General features: G+C 48.2%; 1 protein-coding gene across 2 annotated transcripts in view; it reads left to right on the top strand.

Annotated features, from left to right (window-relative positions):
• The window catches only part of satb2 (SATB homeobox 2), a 64,806-nt gene that overhangs the window by 5,877 nt on the left and 34,864 nt on the right, over positions 1 to 24,065 (top strand). For both annotated transcript variants that reach the window (XM_069196457.1, XM_069196456.1), the window contains exons 2-5: positions 10,495 to 10,707; positions 14,877 to 15,053; positions 21,260 to 21,386; positions 21,662 to 21,785. In XM_069196457.1, coding sequence (XP_069052558.1) covers positions 10,539 to 10,707; positions 14,877 to 15,053; positions 21,260 to 21,386; positions 21,662 to 21,785 — 597 coding nt within the window. In that variant the 5' untranslated portion in view covers positions 10,495 to 10,538. The remainder of the gene's footprint in view (positions 1 to 10,494; positions 10,708 to 14,876; positions 15,054 to 21,259; positions 21,387 to 21,661; positions 21,786 to 24,065) is intronic.

The raw sequence follows: 24,065 nt of genomic DNA, 5'->3' as shown, positions 1-24,065 counted from the left end.
AATAATCTCAGTTGCACTCCGTCTGTCGGCCTCCCCGAGTCTGGTGTCTGCAAGGTTACTTTCTGAATTCCAGAGATTTGCAGCTTCTCTGAGCACAGAATGGACAATGTGGAGGCTGTTCTAGGAAATGGCCAGAGTAAGGAAGTGTGCATATGGGCTGAGTTGGCTTTCTCTGTCAGCAGGCATCAGTTCTGATTTATTTTCATGGCTTTCAAGATCTGTTACATCAATACAGATGCTCGTGCATCTTAAGCACTGTTTCTGTTCCTCAAAGACGTGGTTCGGGGTGAGTAATGAGTTTATCCCTGTTGTGTAAAGAGTGCACAGGACTGCCATGTGTACAGCACAAGCTGTGTCAACCTACAAGACTCACAGGCTCATTCCATGTCTGGTACGATAAACATCAGGCTGGGATGGATCATTAAAAGAAACTCAGAAGCAAGCACTAGTTAAATTGTGAAGGGGTCTTAAATTAAAATATGACCCACCCCCTTTCCTCTCCCTTTTTCTCAATGGATGAGGCTACAAGTGAGAGTCTAATTTAATCTTCCCCTGCTCTGAGGCTACTCACAGAGGTCAAAGGCATTTTGAGAATGGTCAAGAATGATAACAATCCCTTGCTTGGGGCTAAAGACTTCAGCTGGGAATTTTGCTCCACTCTTTATAACTCCAGATAAATTCCAGTTCATTTTCCACCATGTACGTGTGTGCAGAAGAACTCACTAATTCTTTCTCCATAACTTCCTTGTCCCCTGTTGAAACTGCATCTGTGAAGTTCTGCACTTTACCTTAGAAAAAAAAAAAAGGCAGTGAGGAAGTTTCGTTCTGGAGTGAAAAGCTATGAAAATTCCTCAGTAATTTTTCGAGTCTGTCATCATCGCTGCTAAAACCATTCCTTTATCTTCAATGTGGCCGTGCAAAGACACATGTTATTTTATTTTCTCCATCAGTGCGTCATTAGTTATTTTAGCCTTCTTTTAAAAGGTGGATTTCAAGGTTAAAAGACCTAGTGGCACAAACTCACACTGTGCAATGGAATCCCAGGAGAGCTGAAGCTAGATCTCAAGATTCGCGGAGGGAGACCTGGGGAAGCTGAGCCTCCTTTTCCCTTTTCCTCTGGCCGCAGAGCAACAGGCTGCTGAAGTGTATGTCAATCGTACAACTAGCATGGGCCACTGAGCCCCGTTCACTCCAGACACGCCAGATCACTTGAAAAGGTGTTGTGCACGTCCCGTTATCATTCTGTAAAAGCTCTCGCCATTTTAAAGGAGGCCACTTGACCAATAAGTGACCATCAAGCCACACTCAAACCTTAAAACGTTCTGATGAGGGAAGAGTTTTTTTTGCAGCACAGTCCGATATAACAATCCAGCTAAAAACCCTCACTGAAAGGTCAGAATAAACAATAAGTCAGAAACATATCCCATGAAAACTGTAATAATGTAAAAGACAATTATTTTATAGTATTGACAGCTAAATCGCAGGGGGAATAAATATTTGCTAAATCCAGTTCATTTATTCCTTGGAGAATGGTCTCCCAGATGAGAGTAGTGCAGATTACCAGTGGAGGGGTGAGACACAAACTCTATAACGCCAAAAAACTCTTTTGCATTAAGAGTACATTAGGTTTGATCTGATATACTCTAGATTTTCTACTTATGTCTACTATTTTCCCCAGCCTATTACAAAATGGGTATCCAAGCATGGCTGTTTAAGCAAACCAATTTTGAAAAAAAAAATTTCTTTAAAACTTTTCTGTGTTTTTTGTTGAAGTACAAATATGGCTAATATATTACTGTAACAATCCCAGCCACACTTTGTTTTAGTAGTTTTTCTGTGCAATACAATTACAAATTCTAGCAAAATAGCACACTAAAAATGGAAACTGAAATTAATAGCAATTCCAGCATTAAGTAGACTTTGAGTGTGATGACATTGAGTCTTCTGATTCAAAACTCAGAAAGTTATAGAAATTAAAATACGTCGAAATATGTCTCTGCAGGAAGAGCTGAGTGTTTATTGTTCTGGCCTTTTGTTTATCTAAGTAAAAGCTAGTTTCGTTTCACTGTGACTTTGTAAAGCAGTATGAGAAAGGCGACTTCAAATAGCCTCTCCAAAACATTTGCAGAATATAAATAAAAAATAAATCGAAATAAAAATAATGATTGATACTTACTCCAGGAATTCTGTAAGCATTTAAATAGGATGGCATCCCATAGATCTCAAATGCTAAATCAGCAGTCATGTTTTTAGAATGCATTTCAGGAGGGCCAGTGCAAGTGAATTTAAGATATACAGCACCTGCAGATTGGACATGTCGTTAAAACCAGGGAAGAAAAGGACTGGAATATATGTGCTTGTCAGAGAGGGCAGTGCTGGGATGTGCAGTGCATTGTGATTATGCTAATCGCATCCGGTGATATGAGCAAAACAGAAACCCTGTTGCAGTCTGGTCTGTTTGTTATTGGAATGCACATCAACATTTTTAAAGCTTTTTTTTCTGTTTCCTGTAACGTCTTCAGCCATAGCTTCCCAGCTCAGGGTTAAAGGAGAACGCCGGAGATGATAGCGCCTGGTCTAGGGGGCTGTAGCTTGGCACAGGTGGGGTTTCCAGTGAACAGGTCCTGCTAAAACAGAGTTAGCTGTTGTCAGAATGAGGGCGAAACACGCAGCCTGGACTGTGGCTAGCCGGGGCTCGGCTCAGGCAGGCACAGACTCCTGTGGGCATAACTGACAGATGGTTCAGAATCTGTGCCCATACTTCCAGATTGAAAGTGCTGGCCCAAGCTGGCCACTCTGCATTTCTTACTCCACAAGCTGCAAGAAGGAAAATGAGCTCTACTTCACTGCTCTCATAATGCTGGCAGAGAAAGCGATATGCAAACACCCTTGGGAGGACATTCTGGATGCCGTTCTCATCTGAACCCATTTCAGAACGAGGTGCTTTCAGTAGCCCAGTGGGTGCTCAGGGAGGAGGTGTGGAGAGTGCACTGTGGAAGGGAGGACCATCTCTTTCTTACACCCTCTGTGCTGCTGCAGGGTGGGGGGGGTGTCCCCAGAGCACGCTGCTGTTGCTGAGAAAGGCTTTCGCTGGGAGCACCCTGGGCAGAGGGGGCACAGGGAGGTGCTCTGGACAGCTCCGGCGATCCCCTCCCCGTAGGCTCCCCGTGCTTTTCTGCTGCTTCCACGAGGGTCTGGCACTCCGGCGTTGTGTGTGGTGTCGGTGTTTCCCTGGCAGGGCCTGGGGGGGCAGGGAGAGACGAGGCCGCAGCGCTGAGTAATAAAGACCTGCTGTGAACTATTTATCTTTTATTATCAAATTTGAAGTTTATGAGAGGGAGCTAAACGTGTTCACCAGAGGAGCAGTAACCCCACCCCACCCCCTTCCCGACACACACATGCTCACACACTCCCTCGGAGGAACAAGTGGGCACACACACAAGCCCACAGCATTCCTGTGGAGCACGGAACAGAAAGTCAGAGGCAGTCGCAGCACATTGTCAGGATGGCCTTCCATGAAGCCGAGCCGCATTTCCTTATTAAATCTTAATCGTTCCTCCCTCGCGATCCATTTCCCGCAGTCCCCTGCCTGTCGTCAGCCGAGCCGGGGGCACTATCGTGTGTACCAGAGCTCTCCAGTGCCAGCGGTTTACTAAGACTTTGATAAGGAGCTATCAGCCCTGTCAGCCACGCCAGCTGAAAATCTACAGCAGCCCTTCCGGAAGGGGAAACTGGTAGACTGAATCAAGGGCAACAGTGTTCTTTAGTGCTTGTTGTCTCCCACCAGCTTCGTGAGTGAACGAGCTCACTTACTGATCGATATTGGCGTGTTAAAAAATGAGTTTTATGAAGTGCTTTGGAGTCGGAGGGTAGGAGGCTGCTCTCCCCTGCAGGGTCCGCGAGAGTGTGTTGCAGATCCTTCTGGAGACCGAGTGGCAAGGGGTCCCGGGTTCAAGAAGGTACGAGCGTCAGAGTTCGAGGCGCAGGGGTGTACCCCGTCGTTCCCTCCCTCTTCCGCGGCTGGCACGGCGCTCCTAGTGCCCGCATATCAGCCCGGCGCCGTTTACCGCCGGCGACACGGCGCGGCAACAGTCGCCGTTAACAGCAGGGCAGCACCATCGCGGCCGAGCGCTGAGAAACAGCCCCTCGAACCCACCCGCTCAGCACAGCTCCCTCAGCTCGCCTGCGGAGAGAGCTCTCCTCCTTGTGGAGGAGTCAAAAGCAGTTCGCGAGAGTATGGAGAGAAGTCCCCTCACTGTGAAACTCCCTCCATCCATAGGGCAGAGGCCATGGTGAGGGGGGGGGTCGAATCTCGGCCTGTGCAGAGCCGAGGAGAGACGGCGAGGGGTGGCGGTGGTGTGGTGTGCTCAGTGAGAGAGGCAGCTGGGCAGGGCTCAGCTGACCGTGTCCGTTCTTCCTGGCCTGCGGGACAGACAGAGAAGGGGAGAGGAGCCTCCTGCGTGTCCCTCAGGTTCAGTAAAGCCACAGTGGTTTGCGAACAGTGCCGCTCTTTAAGGACAGGCAGAGATGGCAGTTTTGGATGCCTGGGAAACTTGTTGCCCATAATAACCCATGATTAGAATATATATTATTACAATATGCAATGAAACGTGTTGGGGGTTTTTTTCCTGGTAAATGGATGGTTTCTGATGACTGTGTATTTCACTGCGCGGAGATGACAAGGCTGGCCGGCTGTAATTTACAGTCCTGCTGTAATCGCCCTGAGCACTGATTATACCCTCTCCACATTCTCCCTGTCCTCCACATCCACTCCCAACTTTCCTCTGTGACCGGTACCTTCGCAGGGACCAGTCACAGCAATTAACACACGTCTGCTGTCGCTACAATAGGACTCAAAGCAGCCCGTTGAGACAGGAGGACATTCAGGCCTTTCCTCGAGCTCCTCTGCTCAATATGAGTTATTACAATAGTTACAGTTACAATGCAGCATCAGCTCATTGGGAGAAATCCCTCCTTTTTCAAGGTTATTTTAATCCTTTAAGGGTATTTTCACCAATCTGGATAAAATAAGCAAACTCCCTTTTACAACCAAATACTTTGCAACAGAGCCATCCCAAGTATTTTTTTTTAATTACTTTAAAAGCCTTTATAGGGTTGAATAAATTAATGAACTCTTATGAACTTTATAACTTAAACTCATATATAGAGAGAAAAACTGTTTATACTACTGGTGTAATGACTGAAAGCTAGTTCAGCTTTGTCCATTAGAGGCTGTAGAGGGTGAGATGTTGTGCTCTTGTAGAGAAAGGGCTGTCAAAGAAAACAGCACTCTTTATACCATTATGGTGCAAACAATTCCTCTTTCCTCAAGATCATTCTAAGAGCTTAAGAGTGCAGGTTTAGAAGGAGCCAGATTTGATAAACAGAATGAGAAATATTTTTAACAATTATTCTCACTTGATTATGGTTCTGGGTGATGGGATTTTGTGTGTTTGGTGTTTGAGGAGGTTGATAAAGTACTGCTTTAGTTGCTGTCATATCGGTGCGTGTGGTATAGCATGCTCCTGACATGCGCTCTTTACAGCACAGTTTGTATAGTGTTGGGTAAGACAGCTATTCTATTGTCTGTCCCTTCGCTCTGTCTTTCTGAAGCTAAATTCAACAGCTGAAACATTGCACATTGCATCAGAAATCTGTCTGTATTCAAGTTCTTGATGATGGACATGTTGGTAAAGATCTTGTCTTTTATAGTCTTTCATGTCAGAGATTGATCCTGGACAGTGAAAAGCCTGCTATTGTGTTAATGTGACACAAGTTCAGGTCTTTGAGTGTTAATAGGTATAACCTCTAACTGGGCAGAGGTGAGTAGAGGTGTGCCACAGGTATCCATTTTAGGCTCATTGCTCTTCCTGATCTACAGTATATCAACAATCAGCGATCTACATTCTGGATCTCGATAGCTAGCAAACTTGTCAAATCTGCTGATTATACTAAACTAGAGGGAGTAGCAAACACATCAACAATAATAAAGGAGTCGCAAAAACACTTTGACTCCTTACATTTGTGAGTTTTTTGTATCTGAATGAAAGAAAAAAACAAAACATTGTTGTCCGGAATTAGTTAAAGATGCAACACGTTTATCTTTTTTGCCAGAAGAACTCTAAAATAAGAACGTATGTAAATTTTCAACCATTTTGCTTATTTAATGGCCAGTTGTCTGATTTTGACCTTTTATGCAGCAATGTAAAATGCACGGTATTTTCATTAATTTTCTTTTTGTTTGAAATCTTTTTAAAATGTTATCTTGTGTGGGGATTAGAGTATGCCTCAACACAATTGCCATTTCTTCTTCAGAGGTTTTTAAAAGTTTTGTTGCTAAGGATTTCAGGTACTGTGTCTCAGAGGAATACATTAAGGCTAGTTGTTAGTAAGAACTGTCATCTCCTGAAGCTCTTGAGTCAGCGCGTTGATGTGTCAGTGTGGCACTGTGTCAGCACATCGTTGAGTCAGTGTGTCTCGTGTCAATGTGTCCATGGATCAGTATGTCCTTGTGTCAGTATGTTGTTGTGTTAGCATGTAATTACGTCAGTAAACAAATTAAAATCCATGGTAGACATGTGAAATTACTATGTGGATTTACTGTGTTCAACATTGATGAAGCCTGCTTATTTACAGAGGCCATTTGCATTCTGGAGTTACAAATTCACTTCTTAAAAAGTAACGTCAAAAGACTTGATTTGTGTAAAGATTCACGGTACTCAGCTCTGAGATTCTTATGCTGTGTAAATATTTAATGCCCTTCACGGACCAGCCTGGAGTTTAAATAAGAGATCTGTATTTATTATTTATATAAACTAATATGTATAACTTGACTTGCTCTTGCGGTCTGGCAAACTCTGTACAGAAGGGAAATAAACACACAGCATCTCTTCTCAGAAACGGATCCCGTTTCCCAATCCATTGGAGAGTATCCTGGGGCTTTCCCTCCTGCGGGGAGACTCTCCCAGGCCCCGAGGTCTGCCCCAGCAGGCATCGGGACAGTTCACCCCCGTACGCCGTGGTACAGCCCGTGGTGCAGTCGTGGTGCAAATGCAGTCGAGCTCAGAGAGATGTGTAAGAAAGCAATGTGATTATAAGGTACAAGATTGGGTCGATATCTTTTGGGAAGCTTCCAAAGGGGCCGTGCAGTAATCCCGCACAGCTGTTGGGAGCAGGGCAGCTCCTGTGGCAGGATCCCGCTCAGCCTGCCATCAGAAGTGAGAATGAGCCTGAGTGTTAGGGTTTGCGAATTTGAGCGTGCTGAGGTTTACTCGGAAGGCGGCTGCTGAAAAGAATGTGCAGACCCAAGGACCTGTGTAAAATCTATTTCCAGGGGTAGATCTGGGTGCCGGAGGTAGAGAGGTGCCTTGTGCTGAGCTGGACACAGGCTGAAGGAGTGTGGGAGAGTGCAGGGGCAGGGGCTGCCAGCTTAATTCGTGCAGACGGGACTGGTATTGTTGGAGATCCTATTGGATAGATTTGATCTTCAGCAAAGAACAAGTGTAAAAATGTAAGAAATGCCAACGTGTTATAACATCTGATACAACATCTGTTGCCAGCAGCCACAATTAACGGAATGGCCTCCAAAGGAATTAATATTCTAGACTGAAGCCATGGGATGCAACACATTGCTCTCCCCACTGCCAGTCTTGGTTAACATGGTGATCCAGAACTCTGCAGTGATGCTTCACTGTGTGGTACTGCAGGACAGTGTGGTGATGTAGAACTTTGTGGGTCTAAGCACTAGTAGTGTTAAAGGCTCTGTTCCCACTGCCAGCAGATTGTGAGCTCAAGACCCAACTTTCAATCCTTCCTAAAGTGCTGGACCTAGATTGTTTCAGATAGCCAGACTGCATAAGAACTGGGAGTGACTATATGGTCCCATCCTAACAGAGATTTATACTCTCTGATCTCCCAGCACTGCAAGAACCAGGAAAAGCCCAGGCTCTCTGGGGCTCTCTGGGGCTCTCTGGGGCCTCAAAGGACTGTAACCTTGCCCTTGTCCAGACAGCTCCTTACCAGGAATATGCAGCTCTCCAATAATGAATGACTGATGAGAGAGGTTTCTCCTGTTAGGTAAGGCTGATAAAAGGATGTGGCAGTTTGTATGGACAGCAAAAAGATGTTAAGTCTGAACAGTGTGCAACTTTAGTCATTTTTGAGACAGCTCCTTTTGAGTGATCATTTAATTAGTGAGAAGAGAATTCAGCTCCTCCCCAGATACCAATATCATTTTATTGAGCTATTTGGTATTTGTTTTATTCTTTTCATATTCATTTAGCTAATTGCAGAGTCTGGGAGGATGCCCATAGTTTCAGCGCCATAGTTTCAGACTGGTAGAATCCAGATAAATCCTAACCTTCGCTCCAAGAAGGAGACTGTCCACCACCTGGCAGGAGGGCGAAGCCGTTTAGGCCAGAACCCAGCCTGTCCATTTCTGCGACAAAGGGCCGCAGTACATACCCATGGTCTGCAGCAGGACGGGAATGATTGAAATCTACCTGGGAGTGGGCCCGCGCTCCAGGGCCCGGTTCTGCTCTCCTGTATCGGATGACAAAGTGAGGCTCTGTGGAGCAGAGACAGACATGAAGTGAACGCGCAGTGGCTGATGTGCTGGGCGACAATCCTGTGAGAGAGCAGAGGATTCCCAAGGCACGCCTGGGACTCATTTATAGCTATTAATGGCTTTATTATTGCAGAGGGGAAAACACAGCCCACTAATTCACGGCCTGGGATCTCTAAATGCCGTGCAAACGTGTTTATTAAAAGCAGACTCTCTTTGTCTCTGAAAAACTGCGTCTAGTCGAAGTTATTAAGATTTATAAGTATTAGTTACACATGCACGCTACACTTCTCTCCCAAATTATATCTGGGTTTGGTTCAATTAAAACAACATAAAAACACTGCGACGTGAATGACCTTAAAAGGAACAAGTGTTAGCACAATGCCCTGAGGAAGACAGAAGCTAAAATACTTGATGCCAAATTCTCCTTTTAGTTTTCTACTAGAAAAGAATAGGGCTGCCCATGTGTTTGCCTACTGAGCTGGCAATCAAACCACAGCATCAGGATGATGTTGGAGGTCTCAGCTCAGGAAGCAGTGTGGTAAAGTGCAGCTATCGCGCTCTTTCTCCCTGTGGCTCTCAGTGTTCAGTTTCCCTGAGAGTCACTGCTGCTGGCCGTGGTCATTACTGAGTGGGTGGGAGCCAAGTCCTGCTAACAGATTGCCCTGTTTAATTACAACCACGGCTTCCCTCTCGCTGGTACCTCATTAAGAGGCCAGACACCTTCTGTGTGGTGCAGAGTCCGGTCAAGTCACCTGCTCCTGTACGCTGGGGTCCCTAGACCCATCATCAGCTCTTGTCTTGCACCAGAACCAGAGATGCAATCGGCCACACGCTAGCCCACCTTCTGATCTGTGTAATGCAAAAATTTGGTGATTGACGATTGTAATATAGATAGTGGCTTGTAAGAGCCTAGTGGTGCTGCTCTTACAAGCTTTTAGACGTACAGTATCTTACTGATGAGTGCGAGTGAGTGGGATTGTGGGGTGCGTGAGCTCACAATCTGATAGAGAGCTTCTCCCACCCATCGTTCACTGTCCCCCCGGTCTGGCAGTAATTCCCGTCCCATCTTCCTCGTAGCAATAATCAATAATCAATAATCAGTTCCAGAGCGGCAGTGTGTCTGCGAGGGCCAGCACCCATCGGGAACTTTCTGCCCTGCCTTAATTCACACGTGTTGAGCCAGTTCATCGGCAGCCCATTATTAAACTTTCCATCAAGCACCGGCTGTAATGTTTTTCATTTATTCACTTGTTGTTAAAAATTTAAAAAAAGAGAAAAGAAGCGCTGTGGGCCCAAGGGGAATTTTTTTTTTTTATAGTTGCTGTTCTTTAACTTCAAAAATAACCCGAAAAAGTATTTTAATGTCAACAGCAACAGTTGGGAGACCGCAGTTTGAAAATATTATTGTTGAGAAGTGAATCTGCTCTCGATAGTTGGCTTGTAAAAACAAACAGGAGGCTGTCCAGGAAGCAGAGCTTTCTCCCACTGTGGCTCAGTGGCCAGCGCACGAGTAGACATCACTTTCCCCCCCCTTGGTCTGAGTGAGGACACCTGGAAACCTTTCTGTACTACACCCAGGCAAGAATGAATCAAGAGAAACTGCTTGAACACGTCTTTACCTTCTCAGCAGGCGCAGGAATAGGGGATGGGCTATTTAAGGCTTTTCTAAGCACGGTATGCACACTTGTCTCCAATCACAGCCCCACACACACTCTAAGTCATGTAGACGCGTGGACGCATGCCGTCCACATCCCTATGTCTCGTGCTCCTCTCCTCTCTCTCCGGCGCCTGCCCAGGCTGCTGCTCTGCTCCGCGTGCTGCTGGGATGTGAGGCTCCCTGGGCTGAACACCTCTTCCTCCTTCTCGTTCAGTCAGCAAGCTGCTGCTCACGCCACGGGCCCTCACCCTCTCCCGTTCTCTCCCGGCAGGCCCCTACTCTCTGGTGGCAGCACCCCCTGCTGGGTGGCGGGGGATGGAGCGCCGCAGTGAGAGCCCCCGCCTGCGGGACAGTCCAGAGCGCAGGGGCAGCAGCCCAGACCTCAGTGGCCCCCCGCCAGGAAAGATGGGGCGGCTGGAGCAGAACGGGAGCCCCCCAGGACCACGCACCCGGCACAATGGGGCCACACTACGCCCACTCGGAGGTAAGGCTGCCTTAGCAATTCAGTACATTTCAGTGTCACACAGTATAGTGTAGTGTAGTGTAGTGCTACAGCTGAATGACTGTCAGCTGAATGACTGACCTCTAAGGAAACAACATGGGGAGAGGGGTCCTCTTAATACAGCTGTGTCAGGACACGTTCATCGCCAGTCTCTCCACCCTGTAACCCTGGTCCAGCACGGTTACAGTTCTTCCCGGACGCCAGAAAGGATTGATGACATCATTCTCATTGGACAGTTTCTTCCTGCACCAGGGAGGAAAGCCCCTCTTGTCCCTGCCCGCGGTTCGCTGATCCCCGCGTGCCCGCTGTGTGCAGAGCTAGCGCCGGTGCTCCGGACGGGGGATTAAGAAGCAGATCCCAGCTCCAGCAGGCCTGCAGGCAGCGCGTGTGGACTGACTGCATTCACGGGAGCTGCCTCTGAAGTTCAGGAAACTCCCTGTGTCTTTACAGCCGCTGGGCGGCCGCGCGGAGCAGTGGGGAGCAGACCACACACTGCCAGCCCCCCTGCAGCCCTCGTAGAGGCGGCTGTGTGATAAGAGCCACCTGTGGGTGAGGGGAATGTTGACAGATATCAGGATGTCCTATTGTTATTATCCTATCAATAAAGATACTGGATCTTATTAATATAGATATGAATATAGCAGTGGATTTTGCACTCTGGGCAAGGGGGCAGCCCTGTCTGAGTGCACACAGGAGCAGCTCCAGCGCGGTCAGTGCCGTGATGAGCGCGCATGAGCCGGCCTGCAAAGGGTCTGCCTCCCAGCGTGAATCAGACACAGCCACTGGCAGTTCCGGCTCCCATCCCCCCCGGGCGCTCAGTTTGTGACTGAATTGGACAAGACGAACGAGATCTTGCAATCTCACGGATGGAGGGAGCTGATAAAACTGGAAGCTGTCCCGTCCCGTTGGCACTGGATGTTATGCACGGGGCTACCGGGTGCCCGGTGCAGGTTGCTGGTGCTCGGCACCAGGACTGGAAATGGTGAAAGGAATCCGTCTAGCGTGCCCCGTGCTTTCATATTTCCCTTACCACCCCAATCGAGCGACTGTCCTCTGATCGACGATTTCTCCATAAAAAATGTTTTTTTTTTGCGCGCAGCTCGGCCCAGTGTTAGAGGCAATCACAAGCAGGCTATGGGAGGGCACTCCTACACGCAGCCCGTCTGCACCCGGGATAATTCCACAGCACCGGGTGGGCAGGCAGGCACGAGGGCTCGTGTCGGAAGATAGAAATGTTCACGTGAGCAAGGGGCAGGCCAGAACGGAGAGAGAGGGGGGGGGCGGCAAGGGAAGAAAGAGGGCGAGAGAGAGGGGATGACAGAGAGGAAAGAGAGGGAGACGACGCCGGGGAGAGTGGGGGGACAGTGGGGCGCAGACCACCGGAGGGGGAGAGGGAGCGAGAGAGAGCAGAGGGTGGTGAGGAACGAGAGAGCGAGCCACTGAGAGCGGCTCGTGTTGACAGTTATATTTCCCTGTTGGGGGAAATTCACTTACTTGAATTGGCACGGGCCTCCAGTCTGTAATTCACTCCATAACACTGCTCTGAACTGGGAGAGGGATGATTAATGGGGAGGAAACAGAAATATAGGAATTGACTGATTAAAACAGGGAGGCGGGGGCTCTCTGTTCATTTCATTCTGTTTTTATTATTGGTGCCGGACTCGTAATATTTTGCTCTTCTATGGTTTTTTTAAGGACTAAAATTAATTGAAAGTCGACAGAAGGCTGCAGAACAAAGCACCCTTTCTAAACAGGGGGATATCAAGAATGTGAGCTGTTTACAGAGATGTACACCAAATGGCACTGTACTATACCGTGCCACACCATTACAACAGCACATCAGCCCATCCCTCAGCAGCATGCTTAGAGCTGAGGTACTGGGAGAGAGAGAGGGAGGCAGTGTGGGCTAGTGGTTAGAGCTGAGGCACTGGGAGAGAGAGAGGGAGGCAGTGTGGGCTAGTGGTTAGAGCTGAGGCACTGGGAGAGAGAGAGGGAGGCAGTGTGGGCTAGTGGTTAGAGCTGAGGCACTGGGAGAGAGAGAAGGAGGCAGTGTGGGCTAGTGGTTAGAGCTGAGGCACTGGGAGAGAGAGAGGGAGGCAGTGTGGGCTAGTGGTTAGAGCTGAGGGAAAGGAGCAGAGTGTTCTGTGGTTAGTTCATTGTGATGATGTGTGAGTACTAGGTAATCCAAACTGTTGCAGGTCTCTCAGGTCTGCACTGCAATAAACCCTGACAACAGACAGGCCACAGACTTGCAGGGCTTTGCTATTCAAATCGGTGGATCAGGCACTGCATTTATATCCACTGGATGCCAGAAATGTGCTGAGTGTTGCCCATGCGTACGCACTCAGGCACAGTATCTGTCTGAAAAGGACTGTGCTTTTTGGTGTCTTTTTAAGAGAATGCAGTTGCTATGAATTAAGATTAATGAGCTCTTTCTCAAGCCACCACAGTTGTGAAAAGTGTCTATTTCTCTGGCTGAAGTTAGTGATGTTATGCTGATGGGCAGTACCAGCTGTCTGTGGCTGCTGACTTTCACTTTATATATGTAGAAAGTGAGATGGCAAGAGTTCATTCATACTCATTCCTCTAATATCTATCCATTTGTTATTATGCTCCACCAGTGGACTTGGTTTAGTTTCTTTAAAGTGGAAAACTTTGTCATTTCAAAATAATAGCATTCTACGATAACATTCTAATATTGTTCACTTGTCCATCAGATATTGTTCTGACAGCTCGGACTAAATCATATGGTTTAGTATCCATATTTTTCAGCATGTATTCTTGGAACGTTTACATTTATTGTCTTTGCTTTCAAAGGCATGTTAGTGCTTGAGAGCTGGTTACTCCTCTGTTTGGGTTTTGTTAGGCTCAGTTGATTTCTGTTCTGTTTGTGCTCGGAGGCCCGATCTGCATTTGTGTGCCCATCGAGCAGTGCCCTGCTGCAGTCCCCGAGGGCTCTGTGCCATGGAGCAGACCTGGAGCTCAGTGTCGGGATGGTGTTCTCTACAAAACAGCATTTCTATTTAGATTATGTACATTAGCCAGATTTTTTTATGACAACAAAACCATTACTTACTAAAACAGACAGTTCAGTGGTCTGGTTTCATAAAACGTTAATTAACCTCCTTTAATGACGGCATCAATCCTTCTTTCCTTTCCTGTTTTTTATACCTCTGCCTGCCATTGTGTTCGGCGTGGTCCTGCCGTCCAGAGCTGTGGCCCCTCTGCCCCCTTGGCCCCTCTGGGGTCCTCAGTTTGGGTCCTGGGGGGGACGGGGCCAGCCACATCAGGCGTTGGGGCAGAGAAAGGTTAAACTGGGCTAATGGAGCAAAGAATTAGAACGATTAGGTAATTAAGATCTCAGGGTGGAATTGAAAGCAGAAGGCAGTGAGGGCCTGGAGCCGGCGCTGGCTGCTCTGTGGCTGGGCTGCGTCCACATTGAGGTGAGCAGGAGCAGCTGTGAATGCTGGGGGGTTTGACGACGACAGACAGGGCCTGCTCCCTCTTGTTACTTCCTGCTGAGCAGGAGGTCATGCCCGGTAGACGTCAGTAGTGTCCTTCCTCCGGGCATCGGCGCCAAGGAGCGGGACTGTGCCTGCAGTGAGAAGACTTGCTCTGTAGTGCAGACTGGCTGGGAAAGAGACGCAGTCAGAGGGGTGACTCAGGAGTCCCGGGACGGTGCGGCCATATTGGCTGCCCACACCTTATCATTAGCAGCAGTTCAGTGAGCCAGGAAGGCCCAGCAGTCTTTCTTCTGGTCTCAAGATGACCCTGTGAGTTTTGGATTCTTGACAGCCCTGAGCCCCATGCGTAGCTGGGTGCCTCTGGCTCGTTGATCTTTCTGTGGTGAACAGAACCTAAGCAGTCAGGTCTTGGGCACTGCGTTGTTCGCTATTACCCATATCGCAGCGTGATACACTGTGGTATGCAGTCTCATCTGTCACCCTGCCTCCCTTGTCTCCTCTCTTTCTTCACCCCTTCTGTTACTGTAGCATTATCAGTGTGCTACTGTGTGTCAAGCTGTCTCTCTCCTTCCTCAGGTCTTCAGTCCAAACAGAACACAGCAGAGGAGGCCATGCCTGGTAAAAACAGGCCCCTTTGTGACCTGTGGCTAACACCCCTCCTCTTTCCCTCCCTGGCTCTCTGGGCAGGCCTGATGATCCCCGTGTTCTGCGTGGTGGAGCAGGCGGACAGCGCCGGGGAGATGGAGGGCCGAGAGGAGCACGCCGAGTTCGTGCTGGTGCGCAAGGACGTGCTGTTCACCCAGCTGGTAGAGACCGCCCTGCTGGCCCTGGGGTACTCCCACAGCTCTGCAGCCCAGGCCCAAGGTGAGACAGAGGGAGGGGCTGGAAGGGAGGGAGAAAGGAGGGGAGTGGGGAGAAGATCTTCCCTTCACTCTGCGGCTGGCACTACACCAGTCCCCAGAGAGACTCTCGGGTTCTGGAGACAGCGTGAGTGATCTGGGAGCAGAGCGAAATCCCACTCCGACTGTGCTCAGGATTCCCGGGCAGGTCCCCGGCGTAAATCCACACTGAAACAAGGCCGTGCCGGAGAGGGAGCCCCCCGGAACACGGTCAGTGGTTCCGGGACTCAGCGGCAGACCTCCAGGCCGTGTGAAGAGAACTGTCCTGTAGTCTGGGGTCCAGCTGTCCGCCCGCAGAGTAAATGAATTACGTGAGAGGTTCACCCGTCGTGGAAAATTGGGCCCAGGGAGTTTAAAAAGTAAGTGCTGCAATGCTAATAAAGAATATATAACAGGCTGTAGAGGCTCATGCATCGGCACTCAGATTATTAATTTACAGGAAGGTAAACACTGGAGACCTGCTCTTCCAAAGCCAAAGCTGTTGAGAGTATTGCTCAAGGTTGTGGCCGCTGTTCTCCTGACAGAGGCGTCTCAGCCTCAAGGGGGCACACCTGGCAAGCTGGTGGCGATGGCAGCGCCTACCCCAGGAGCCGCGGCGGCTCTGTGCTGGAGGGGTCGGGGTGGAGGAGAGCAGACGGGGGCCCCCCGTGTGGCAGAGTTCTGGTCCGGACGCGCGCCGCGAAACTGGGAAGACACGGCGGCGTTTTCAAACGGGGGGGTGGGGAAGGAAAAGAAACGCCTGAGGACTCGCCAGGCGCCTCCGAATCCCAACGAGCGAAGGTGCAAGCGAGGAGCGGGCCGAGAGGAGAAGTGCAGAAAAGAGAACTCGCCCCCTGCCTGCATTCCTGCTCCGTCCTGTAAACACACACATAAAACTGCCCCGCTACACCCACGGCCCCTCCATTCTTATGAAATGAATACTTTTTGTTTTTTAAAATAAGCATTTATGTTAAATGAATAATTTCTGGCTTAAATTATACATTTTTCCTCTGTGGTTTACAACCAAAATTATACAGAGTCCCTGCTATTTTTTCCCTGTTTGAATTGTGTCCTGCATAACTGCATCCCAGCGGTATTTTTAAACTCTCCCCAAAGCGGCTCAGCCTTTCTTTAATTAACCCAGCCAATAATTAACTGGGAGATATTGTTTATTTCAATTATAAGGGTCTAAAGGCTTTTATAGAAGCATATGTACAGATATATATTTTTAGTCTTCAGACAATTAACACTGGTAATAATTTTCTTGAGTGTGCATTGTTGTTGCCATATGTTTGACATCAAGGCAACACTGGGCATTGTCCTTTTTAAAATAAGACACAGTCTGTAAGTGTGCATAGATCTGTGTTTATTATTTATATGTCTCTCTTCTGGAAGGGAATTGTGTGCTGCTTTGATCCCTGTCCGTGCTGCTTTTTAATTCTGTCTCGCCTGTAAACGTCTCTGGGAGGTGTCGTTCTGGCTCGGCGGCGAGAGGCGACTGATGGAGCTCTCTGTCATTTGGGAGATCAATTCAGAAACCCTCCAAGGAGGTTTCGGAGACCAGGAGAGTTTCAAACGTGCCACGTGCACACATTGGGCTCAGCAGTCTGTCTTCGGTCTTCGTTAAGACAATAGAGGAAGCCCAGGGCAGGGAGGTGTCTTTCACTTGGAGGGGGGGTGAGGTGTGTCTGTATCCACTCCCTGCCTTTATAGTGTACAAGTACCATGACATTGTCACAGTGAAAGTAAGGGGTGTATTGGATACTCACAAGTGTTGCCTTTAATTACCCTTACACTAGAGTATTTCTAACGGGCATTGGTGGTAGATTATCTATCTATATAAAGATGGTATTTGCATGTTTGCTTATCGGCATTGCTCCACTGATTTATTGAACGGGCTTTTTCTAAGCCAGAGAACGGGCAGGCAGGCTCTGGGTTGGTGGCAGCGTGGCTGGCCAGCCAGGGACTGCGTGTTTAAAATTGCGCAATAGCTTCTGCTCTCCAACAAGGAGGAGAAGGAAGAACGCCCCAGGGGACAGGGCTGTGCAACCACAGCGAGAGGGGAAATGCTTCCTCACAGGGAGTCTTCGGTGGAGAAGACTGGGGCAGCGGGCGCGGTGGGCAGGGGGCACTGCTACAGAGCTATGCTGCTGGAAGGAACCCTGAGGTCTATACTTGTCCCTTTGGGTGTTTCGGCAGTGTGCAGGGATGTGCGAGCTTGAAAAGGTGTCCGGAATAACCATGTTCCCGGCTGATGGTGATTCACGGTCGCTGCCCTGTGATGGGAGGAAACAGACATCTCACCCTGTCAAAACACCCGCACTCACTTGCCAACCACCAGCCAGCTCACACTGACACATAACACTGGACCTCAGAAGACATGCAAACACACGATTCCAGAGACTCCCCGTCTCTAGGGGCTCACGCCTACACAAACCATTTTAAAATCAAGGCCGGATTGCGAAGTTAAAGTTTGACATAGAACTGAAGAGTGCAAAGATTGTTTTACCTCTCTAGCTAGCTCTAAAAGTAAGCAGGGCTTAGTTGGCCGCACCATTATTATATATTGCATAAATAATAGATGATCGCCATTGTTAGACACAGCCAATAGCAATGCATGAAGAAACAATCAGTTTAACTAATTCTGGCACTCGAGTGACACAGGCAGAAGGACCTGTCAGAGCAGTGAGTGTGCCTGTTAGCATGCTGCTTCTTGTGTGCAATGAAAAGAGTCTCACTGAAGTCAATTTCTCTTAAATTGATTTGTGCTTTTGGCACAAGAGACATTTAAAGTCAAATAGTCTTAGAAATATTTCACATTCCAAACACATGTGAACCATGCAATTGCATTACCCGAGTGGGTTCATGTTTACCGTAATACCCTGCTCAGAGCTTCCTGGAGACAGGAGCTCCCCCTGCTCATCACACAGGATGGTGGGCTGTAGAGGGATTGCTTACCTGTCTGCAGGTGTGTCGTTTTAACAAGCATGCACTGCTTGTCATGCACACGCACTAAGTTAAAGGTACTGGGAGTCCCGGGTGCCCGATGTTTGTGCATCTCTTCTGACTTCTCCAGCGGGGATCTTGAGATCCTGAAGGTCTCTCTTTGAAAAGGGTGAAACAGAATCCCCAGCCAGCCTGCGTTTGATTTAGCGGCTCGTAATGTGATTAGCGTTGTTTAGCTTCGCAGTTCCAGTCTCCGTCTCAGAGGGGACATGCAATGCCAGGGAATGCTCTGTATACAAATTCAAAAATGCCATTCTGACGAAATAATTTGGACAATGAGATTCAGATCTTTAAAAGTATAGTTTGTACCACCCGGTTTCTCCCATTACGGCATTTTTTTGCTCTTTCTCACATCTGCTGTGCCCTGCTGGCTGCAGTCTGGGAGTGTCTGTGTTGATCCACTAGCTGCAGGGTCAGATCTGGCTGGTGAGGGCTGCACAGGTATCTGGGTGTTTATCCAGGTGCACTCTTCGCCCTATCCCAGTTCTCCTCCCCGTTCTCCCCCTTCCCAGTAAAGCAGGAGAGTCCAGGGAAGAGGGCTGCCTTCAGCTTTCCTCTTCAGAGTTACTGATTTAATTGCGCTGCTATGCAGAGCTGTCATCACTGCACGCAGCCACTCCATGTAGGGTCTGTGAGACTCACACCTTTCACAGCATGTTGAGCCGAGGGGACAATATTGGGTGTTATAGAAGCCCTTGGGGGTTGCTCCTAAAGAACATGTAAAAAGCAGTCAGGACTGGGGGGCAGAGGGTGTCAGCCATATTTTCTGCTACTTTGTAACCTCCCGATTTCAAGGGGAGGCTGTGGAACAAGTGTCAATGACTGAACCCTCTGCCGTATTATCTGAATGGTGGCGTTCAGCTAGTTAAACATTTGTTCAGTATTATACTGTGTGATCTGCCTTGAGCAGTTCAGCCTGTCTGCCAGAGGCTCTTCCAACCACACAGACAGGCAGCACATCCATCGTGGGAACCAGACAGTCCCACTTCAACAATGAAGATGCCGAGAGACTATTTCCAGAACCTCGTCATTATGCAGTGTTTTAAATGAGAACTCCCCCAAACAATAGTGGAATTGTCTGGATTTCCCGCTGGACGGCAGCCTCCTGGATGACCTGCAGTAAGAGGGTGTTTGTGCCCTCTCAGTTTTGTGCTTCATGTTATTTTTACATTTGTAGCATGGTGGGTAAGTGTGGTTCAAGTCCCTGCAGCAGACTCCGCTGTTTTTCATTGATCAAGGTACCTTAACTTCAGCTTAAACTAGGACAAGCTCTGCTGGAATACGGACCTACCTGCTACTTTATGTGAAGTGTGCTTGTTTTAGAGTGGGCGGAATTTTGACTATCTCTGCCCAATCAAAGCGTCAGGGTTAGTCTGTACACTTGAGAAAATGAGATAGGCCCGAAAGTGGACATGTGTCTGCTGTTTTTGCTAGACTGCTAGGCTCACATCACTTTCAAGTGGTTCTTTACCCTAGCCACACACAGTGTCGTCTACAAGAGTGGCAAGGCTGATCCATAGAGATCGGCACTAAGGACATATAGCCTGTGAATTGCCCGAGCTCTTGAGTTGTGTTGTTTCCCACAGTAACAGTATTGGACTGGGGTTATCCCACAGTGAGGGGAGCACTGCTGAAGCACAATGTTCTCTTCTTATAGAAGAGGGGAAGACCTGAAGGAGGAATCAGGATCCTGACAGATTGGCAGATCTCTCTCTTTTCTAGCACCTTTCTGTCTGTGCACAGTCATCCCCGACTGCTCATTGCTCAGCAAATTCTATTGCCAGTTCTGACAAGGAAGGGTTTTATGGAAGCATTTATTATGCAATAATTAAGCTATTTACTAGCATCAATTAATTGATGGTGACGTCTCATTGCTCAGCAAATTCTATTGCCAGTTCTGACAAGGAAGGGTTTTATGGAAGCATTTATTATGCAATTATTAAGCTATTTACTAGCATCAATTAATTGATGGTGACGTAGCACTAAACCTTGAACTGTCTGTCTTTGTTCAAGGGTGCAATTGTTCTTTGGACATCTCTCCTGCTATAAAGCGCTGTCACTGGGTCTCTTATTTATGGTTAATGGCAGCAAGTCTCAGTCTGTGTGTCAGGTGTCAAAGGGAGAGGCTCTTCCCTGTGATAAGGAGTAAATTAGTGCAGGTTAACAGCCAGTTGTTTCTAGTCTTTTAGCTTCAGATTGAGAGCAGGGATTGGGTGCAGAAAGTTGGTGCCTCTCATGCAGTTTCTGCAGAAAACAGAGAAGACTGGGATCTCTTCAGCCTGCACAGGACACTGAGTGTTACTGGCTTTCTCCAAGGTGTTTTGTATCCATAATACATACAGTACAGTTTCCAAGTCAGTGAAAAAATACATTGCCGAATGGTATGAGGGCATCTCCTGTGCCTTTGTAATACCCTTGTCTACAGACCAGCTCCACTGTGCCATAACAATCGCAGTCTCAGTTCCCGGGAGCTAGAGGTGGGAGCGAAGTCTTTGTGGAGAGAAATATGGGTATGCAAGGCTACCCAGGGGGTTTGCAATACAAATGCGAACAGCAGCCACTATCCTAAGAATTAGTTCAGCTCAAGAATACATCTTATTATAATTTGTGCTAAAGGATTAACATCTGTGCATTTGCTGATGAGGGGCTGCACGGGTAGGGGCATGTCCCATTGATATATATTACTTTTAATTTTACTGGGAGTTCAGAGTTCCAATCCTCTGCTTCAAGCAGGGGTAAATGTCACCAATATATCCTGCAATTCTAAAAGTCCTGAACCACAAATGGATTTATGAATGGTAGGCAAAATTTTTTTAAAGAATTCTATATGACTGGGACTGGGACACTCTCCAGATTATCCTAGCCCAGGAGTTGTGGTTGTTCACCCTAATAGTAGGGTTCAGTCCTGTTGCATGGCACTGGAATTATTTTACTGGGACCTGTATGATGGGATCACTGCTGCAGCACAAAAGTGCGAACCAGGATCTTTAACACGCAAAGTGTGTTTTCATTTGTCACTTCCTCCACTTGATATGATGGTGAGCTGTTGCTGTTATAGCCTTGCTTTGAAGGTGTGATGCTGCAATGCCTTTGCGACCCGTGGTAAAGCACAGCCTGAATGTAACGGTGCTGATGTTGCTGCACGGAGGTGACGTGCTCTGTCCTTCTCTCTCTGATTCCCCGCAGGCATCATCAAGGTGGGGCGCTGGAACCCTCTTCCCATCCACTACCTGACTGATGCCCCTGAGGCCACTGTGGCTGACATGCTGCTGGACGTCTACCACATGGTCACTCTCCGCATCCAGCTGCAGAGGTCAGCAGGGCAGGGGTGTTGCCCGAGGGGGGCAGGGTGGGGGCGTGGGACAGGTATGGGACTGTAGGGGCACCAAGTGGGGAGCGTGCCGCAGGCTCAGGCTGAGGAGAATAAGGAGATAGAACAGGGGGATCAAGGGATCTGGGAGTAAGTCAGGAAGTGCAAACTGGAAGCAGCAAGTTGCTGCTGCTCATGGGGAAGCAGGAGTGTAAACTGGGGTATGGCGGGGAGGGGGAGGGTACCAGGGACAGGGAGTGACTGGTGTTGTGTTGCAGCTGTGCCAAGCTCGAAGACCTGCCAGCCGAGCAGTGGAACCATGCCACTGTGCGCAACGCCCTGAAGGAGCTGCTGAAGGAGATGAACCAGAGCACACTGGCCAAGGAGTGCCCTCTCTCTCAGGTGCGGCATGAGCAAGCGCATTCTGTTCACAGGCAGACTCTTAGCACCCTGGCAGAAGCCAGGGCATCATTTATTTTAGGGTCCTATAGTCCTGATGTGCATTAACCCACACACTAACCCGGCATTAATATTAGGGTTTCCAGCGTGGCAGTGCAGGGAATGTACGCGCAGCAGTGTAGTGTGGCAGTACTGTGACTGCATGTGTATAATTGTTCGGTGACAGTGAGTGCATCTGTGTAAGTGGAGTGTGTAGTGAATGCATGCGGATACTCTTGAAGTGTGACAGTGCACTGAATGAATGTGTGCACTGTAGTGTAACAGTGAATGCATGTGAATAGTGCACGTGTAGTGTTGCACTGAATGCATGTGTGTAGGTAGGACGGCAGTGCAGTGAATGCATGTTGTGACGTACTCGTGGGTGTGTCATAAACGTGATCTTTAAGACAGGCGGGTCCAGGCCCACAGAAACACACACATGCAGCTGTGAGGTTAAAACAATCACCCTGTTTAGAAGTGCCTTTTATTTACAGTGCAGTGAAACTCAAAACACCATAACCAAATAAAAAAACAAAAGCCTAAGCTCTTCATCGAGCTCCTACCTAAATTTCTTCATGAAGCCCCTGTCTTACACAGCCGAGCAGCTAAACAGCAACAAAAACAAACAATTCTCAGACACAGTCTCTCTTCAAGACTCTTCACAAAGTTTCAAGAAAAACTGCGGGTTTGTTTAATTTCATTCCCAGAAGCTCACACAGTTCCTCTGGTCCCAGTTCAGTTCTTCAGTCCTTAAGGAAATGCACATCATTCTGCTGACTGACTGACCCTGGAAGCTTCCTCTTTCTGCTCTTTAAAAGATCCACCTGGCCAGATGTCTTCCTGCAACTGGTCAGGTGGCAGAACAGCAGCTCATTCCTCAGAGGAATCTGGGGAATGTGGTCCCTACCAGAGCTCTCACAATATGTACCAGTGTAGTGAGACAGCGAATCCATGTGCTTCAGTGTAGTGTGTCACTGTAGTGAATCCATGTGCGTTAGTGTAGTGTGTCACTGCAGTGAATCCATGTGCGTTAGTGTAGTGTGTCACTGCAGTGAATCCATGTGTGTTAGTGTAGTGTGTCGCTGCAGTGAATCCATGTGCATCAGTGTAGTGTGTCACTGTAGTGAATCCATGTTTATGAATGTAGTGTGACATAGAGTGCATGTGTATCAGTGTAGTATGTCACTGCAGTGTAGACATGTGTATCAGTGTAGTGAGACAGAGTACATGTGTATCAGTGTAGTGAGACAGAGTACATGTGCATCAGTGTAGTGAGGCAGAGTGCATGTGTATCAGTGTAGTGTGACAGTCCAGTGAGTGCTTGTGTGTCAGTGTAGTGTGACAGTCCAGTGAGTGCTTGTGTGTCAGTGTAGTGTGACAGTCCAGTGAGTGCTTGTGTATCAGTGTAGTGTGACAGTCCAGTGAGTGCTTGTGTGTCAGTGTAGTGTGACAGTCCAGTGAGTGCTTGTGTATCAGTGTAGTGTGACAGTCCAGTGAGTGCTTGTGTGTCAGTGTAGTGTGACAGTCCAGTGAGTGCTTGTGTGTCAGTGTAGTGTGACAGTGCAGTGAGTGCTTGTGTATCAGTGTAGTGTGACAGTCCAGTGAGTGCTTGTGTGTCAGTGTAGTGTGACAGTCCAGTGAGTGCTTGTGTATCAGTGTAGTGTGACAGTCCAGTGAGTGCAAGTATATAAGTATGTTCTTCATTTAAAAAATAAATGAAGCAATCATAATCAAATGGAGAAAGTGGAGCAGCCAGAAGGTTAAGCTTCAATATCTAATCAGTGCAACACTGAAGCACGTAGACTCTGAGTAATGTCGCACCATATGTGCAGAGCCCATGGTGACCCCTCCCGTGGGGGTTAATATATCACTTGAGTGGGACAGTGCTCAGTGTCTCCCAGGAATCCCAAATGCGGTCTTTCTCATTCTCGCACTGCTGTGGCATGTGAGGTCTGCTCTGTGCTGCAGCTCTGTCCCTCACTGAGGGTTTACTGTACCTACTGTGCCTCTACTGAAGCGCACAGAGACACGGAGGAGGGAGACATTTAGGGATTCTCAGAGCTTATGTTCATCTTTGTGTGTCTGCGCCCGTCAGTTTTTGGGGAAGCAAAAACGTGGAGAAAGTATTTATGGAAGGGATTGGAAGACAAAGGGTTCTCAGGCCAGGGGCCTGGAGAGTAGAAAGAACTGATGCTCTGACACGTTCTTCAGGATTCAGTTTCAGATTTCTGTGAAAGAAGAGTT

This window comes from Lepisosteus oculatus, chromosome 12 (assembly GCF_040954835.1).
Source record: "Lepisosteus oculatus isolate fLepOcu1 chromosome 12, fLepOcu1.hap2, whole genome shotgun sequence".
NCBI lineage: Eukaryota > Metazoa > Chordata > Actinopteri > Semionotiformes > Lepisosteidae > Lepisosteus > Lepisosteus oculatus.
The sequence above is the reverse complement of the archived record's forward strand: the minus strand, read 5'-3'. Positions and strand labels throughout refer to the sequence as shown.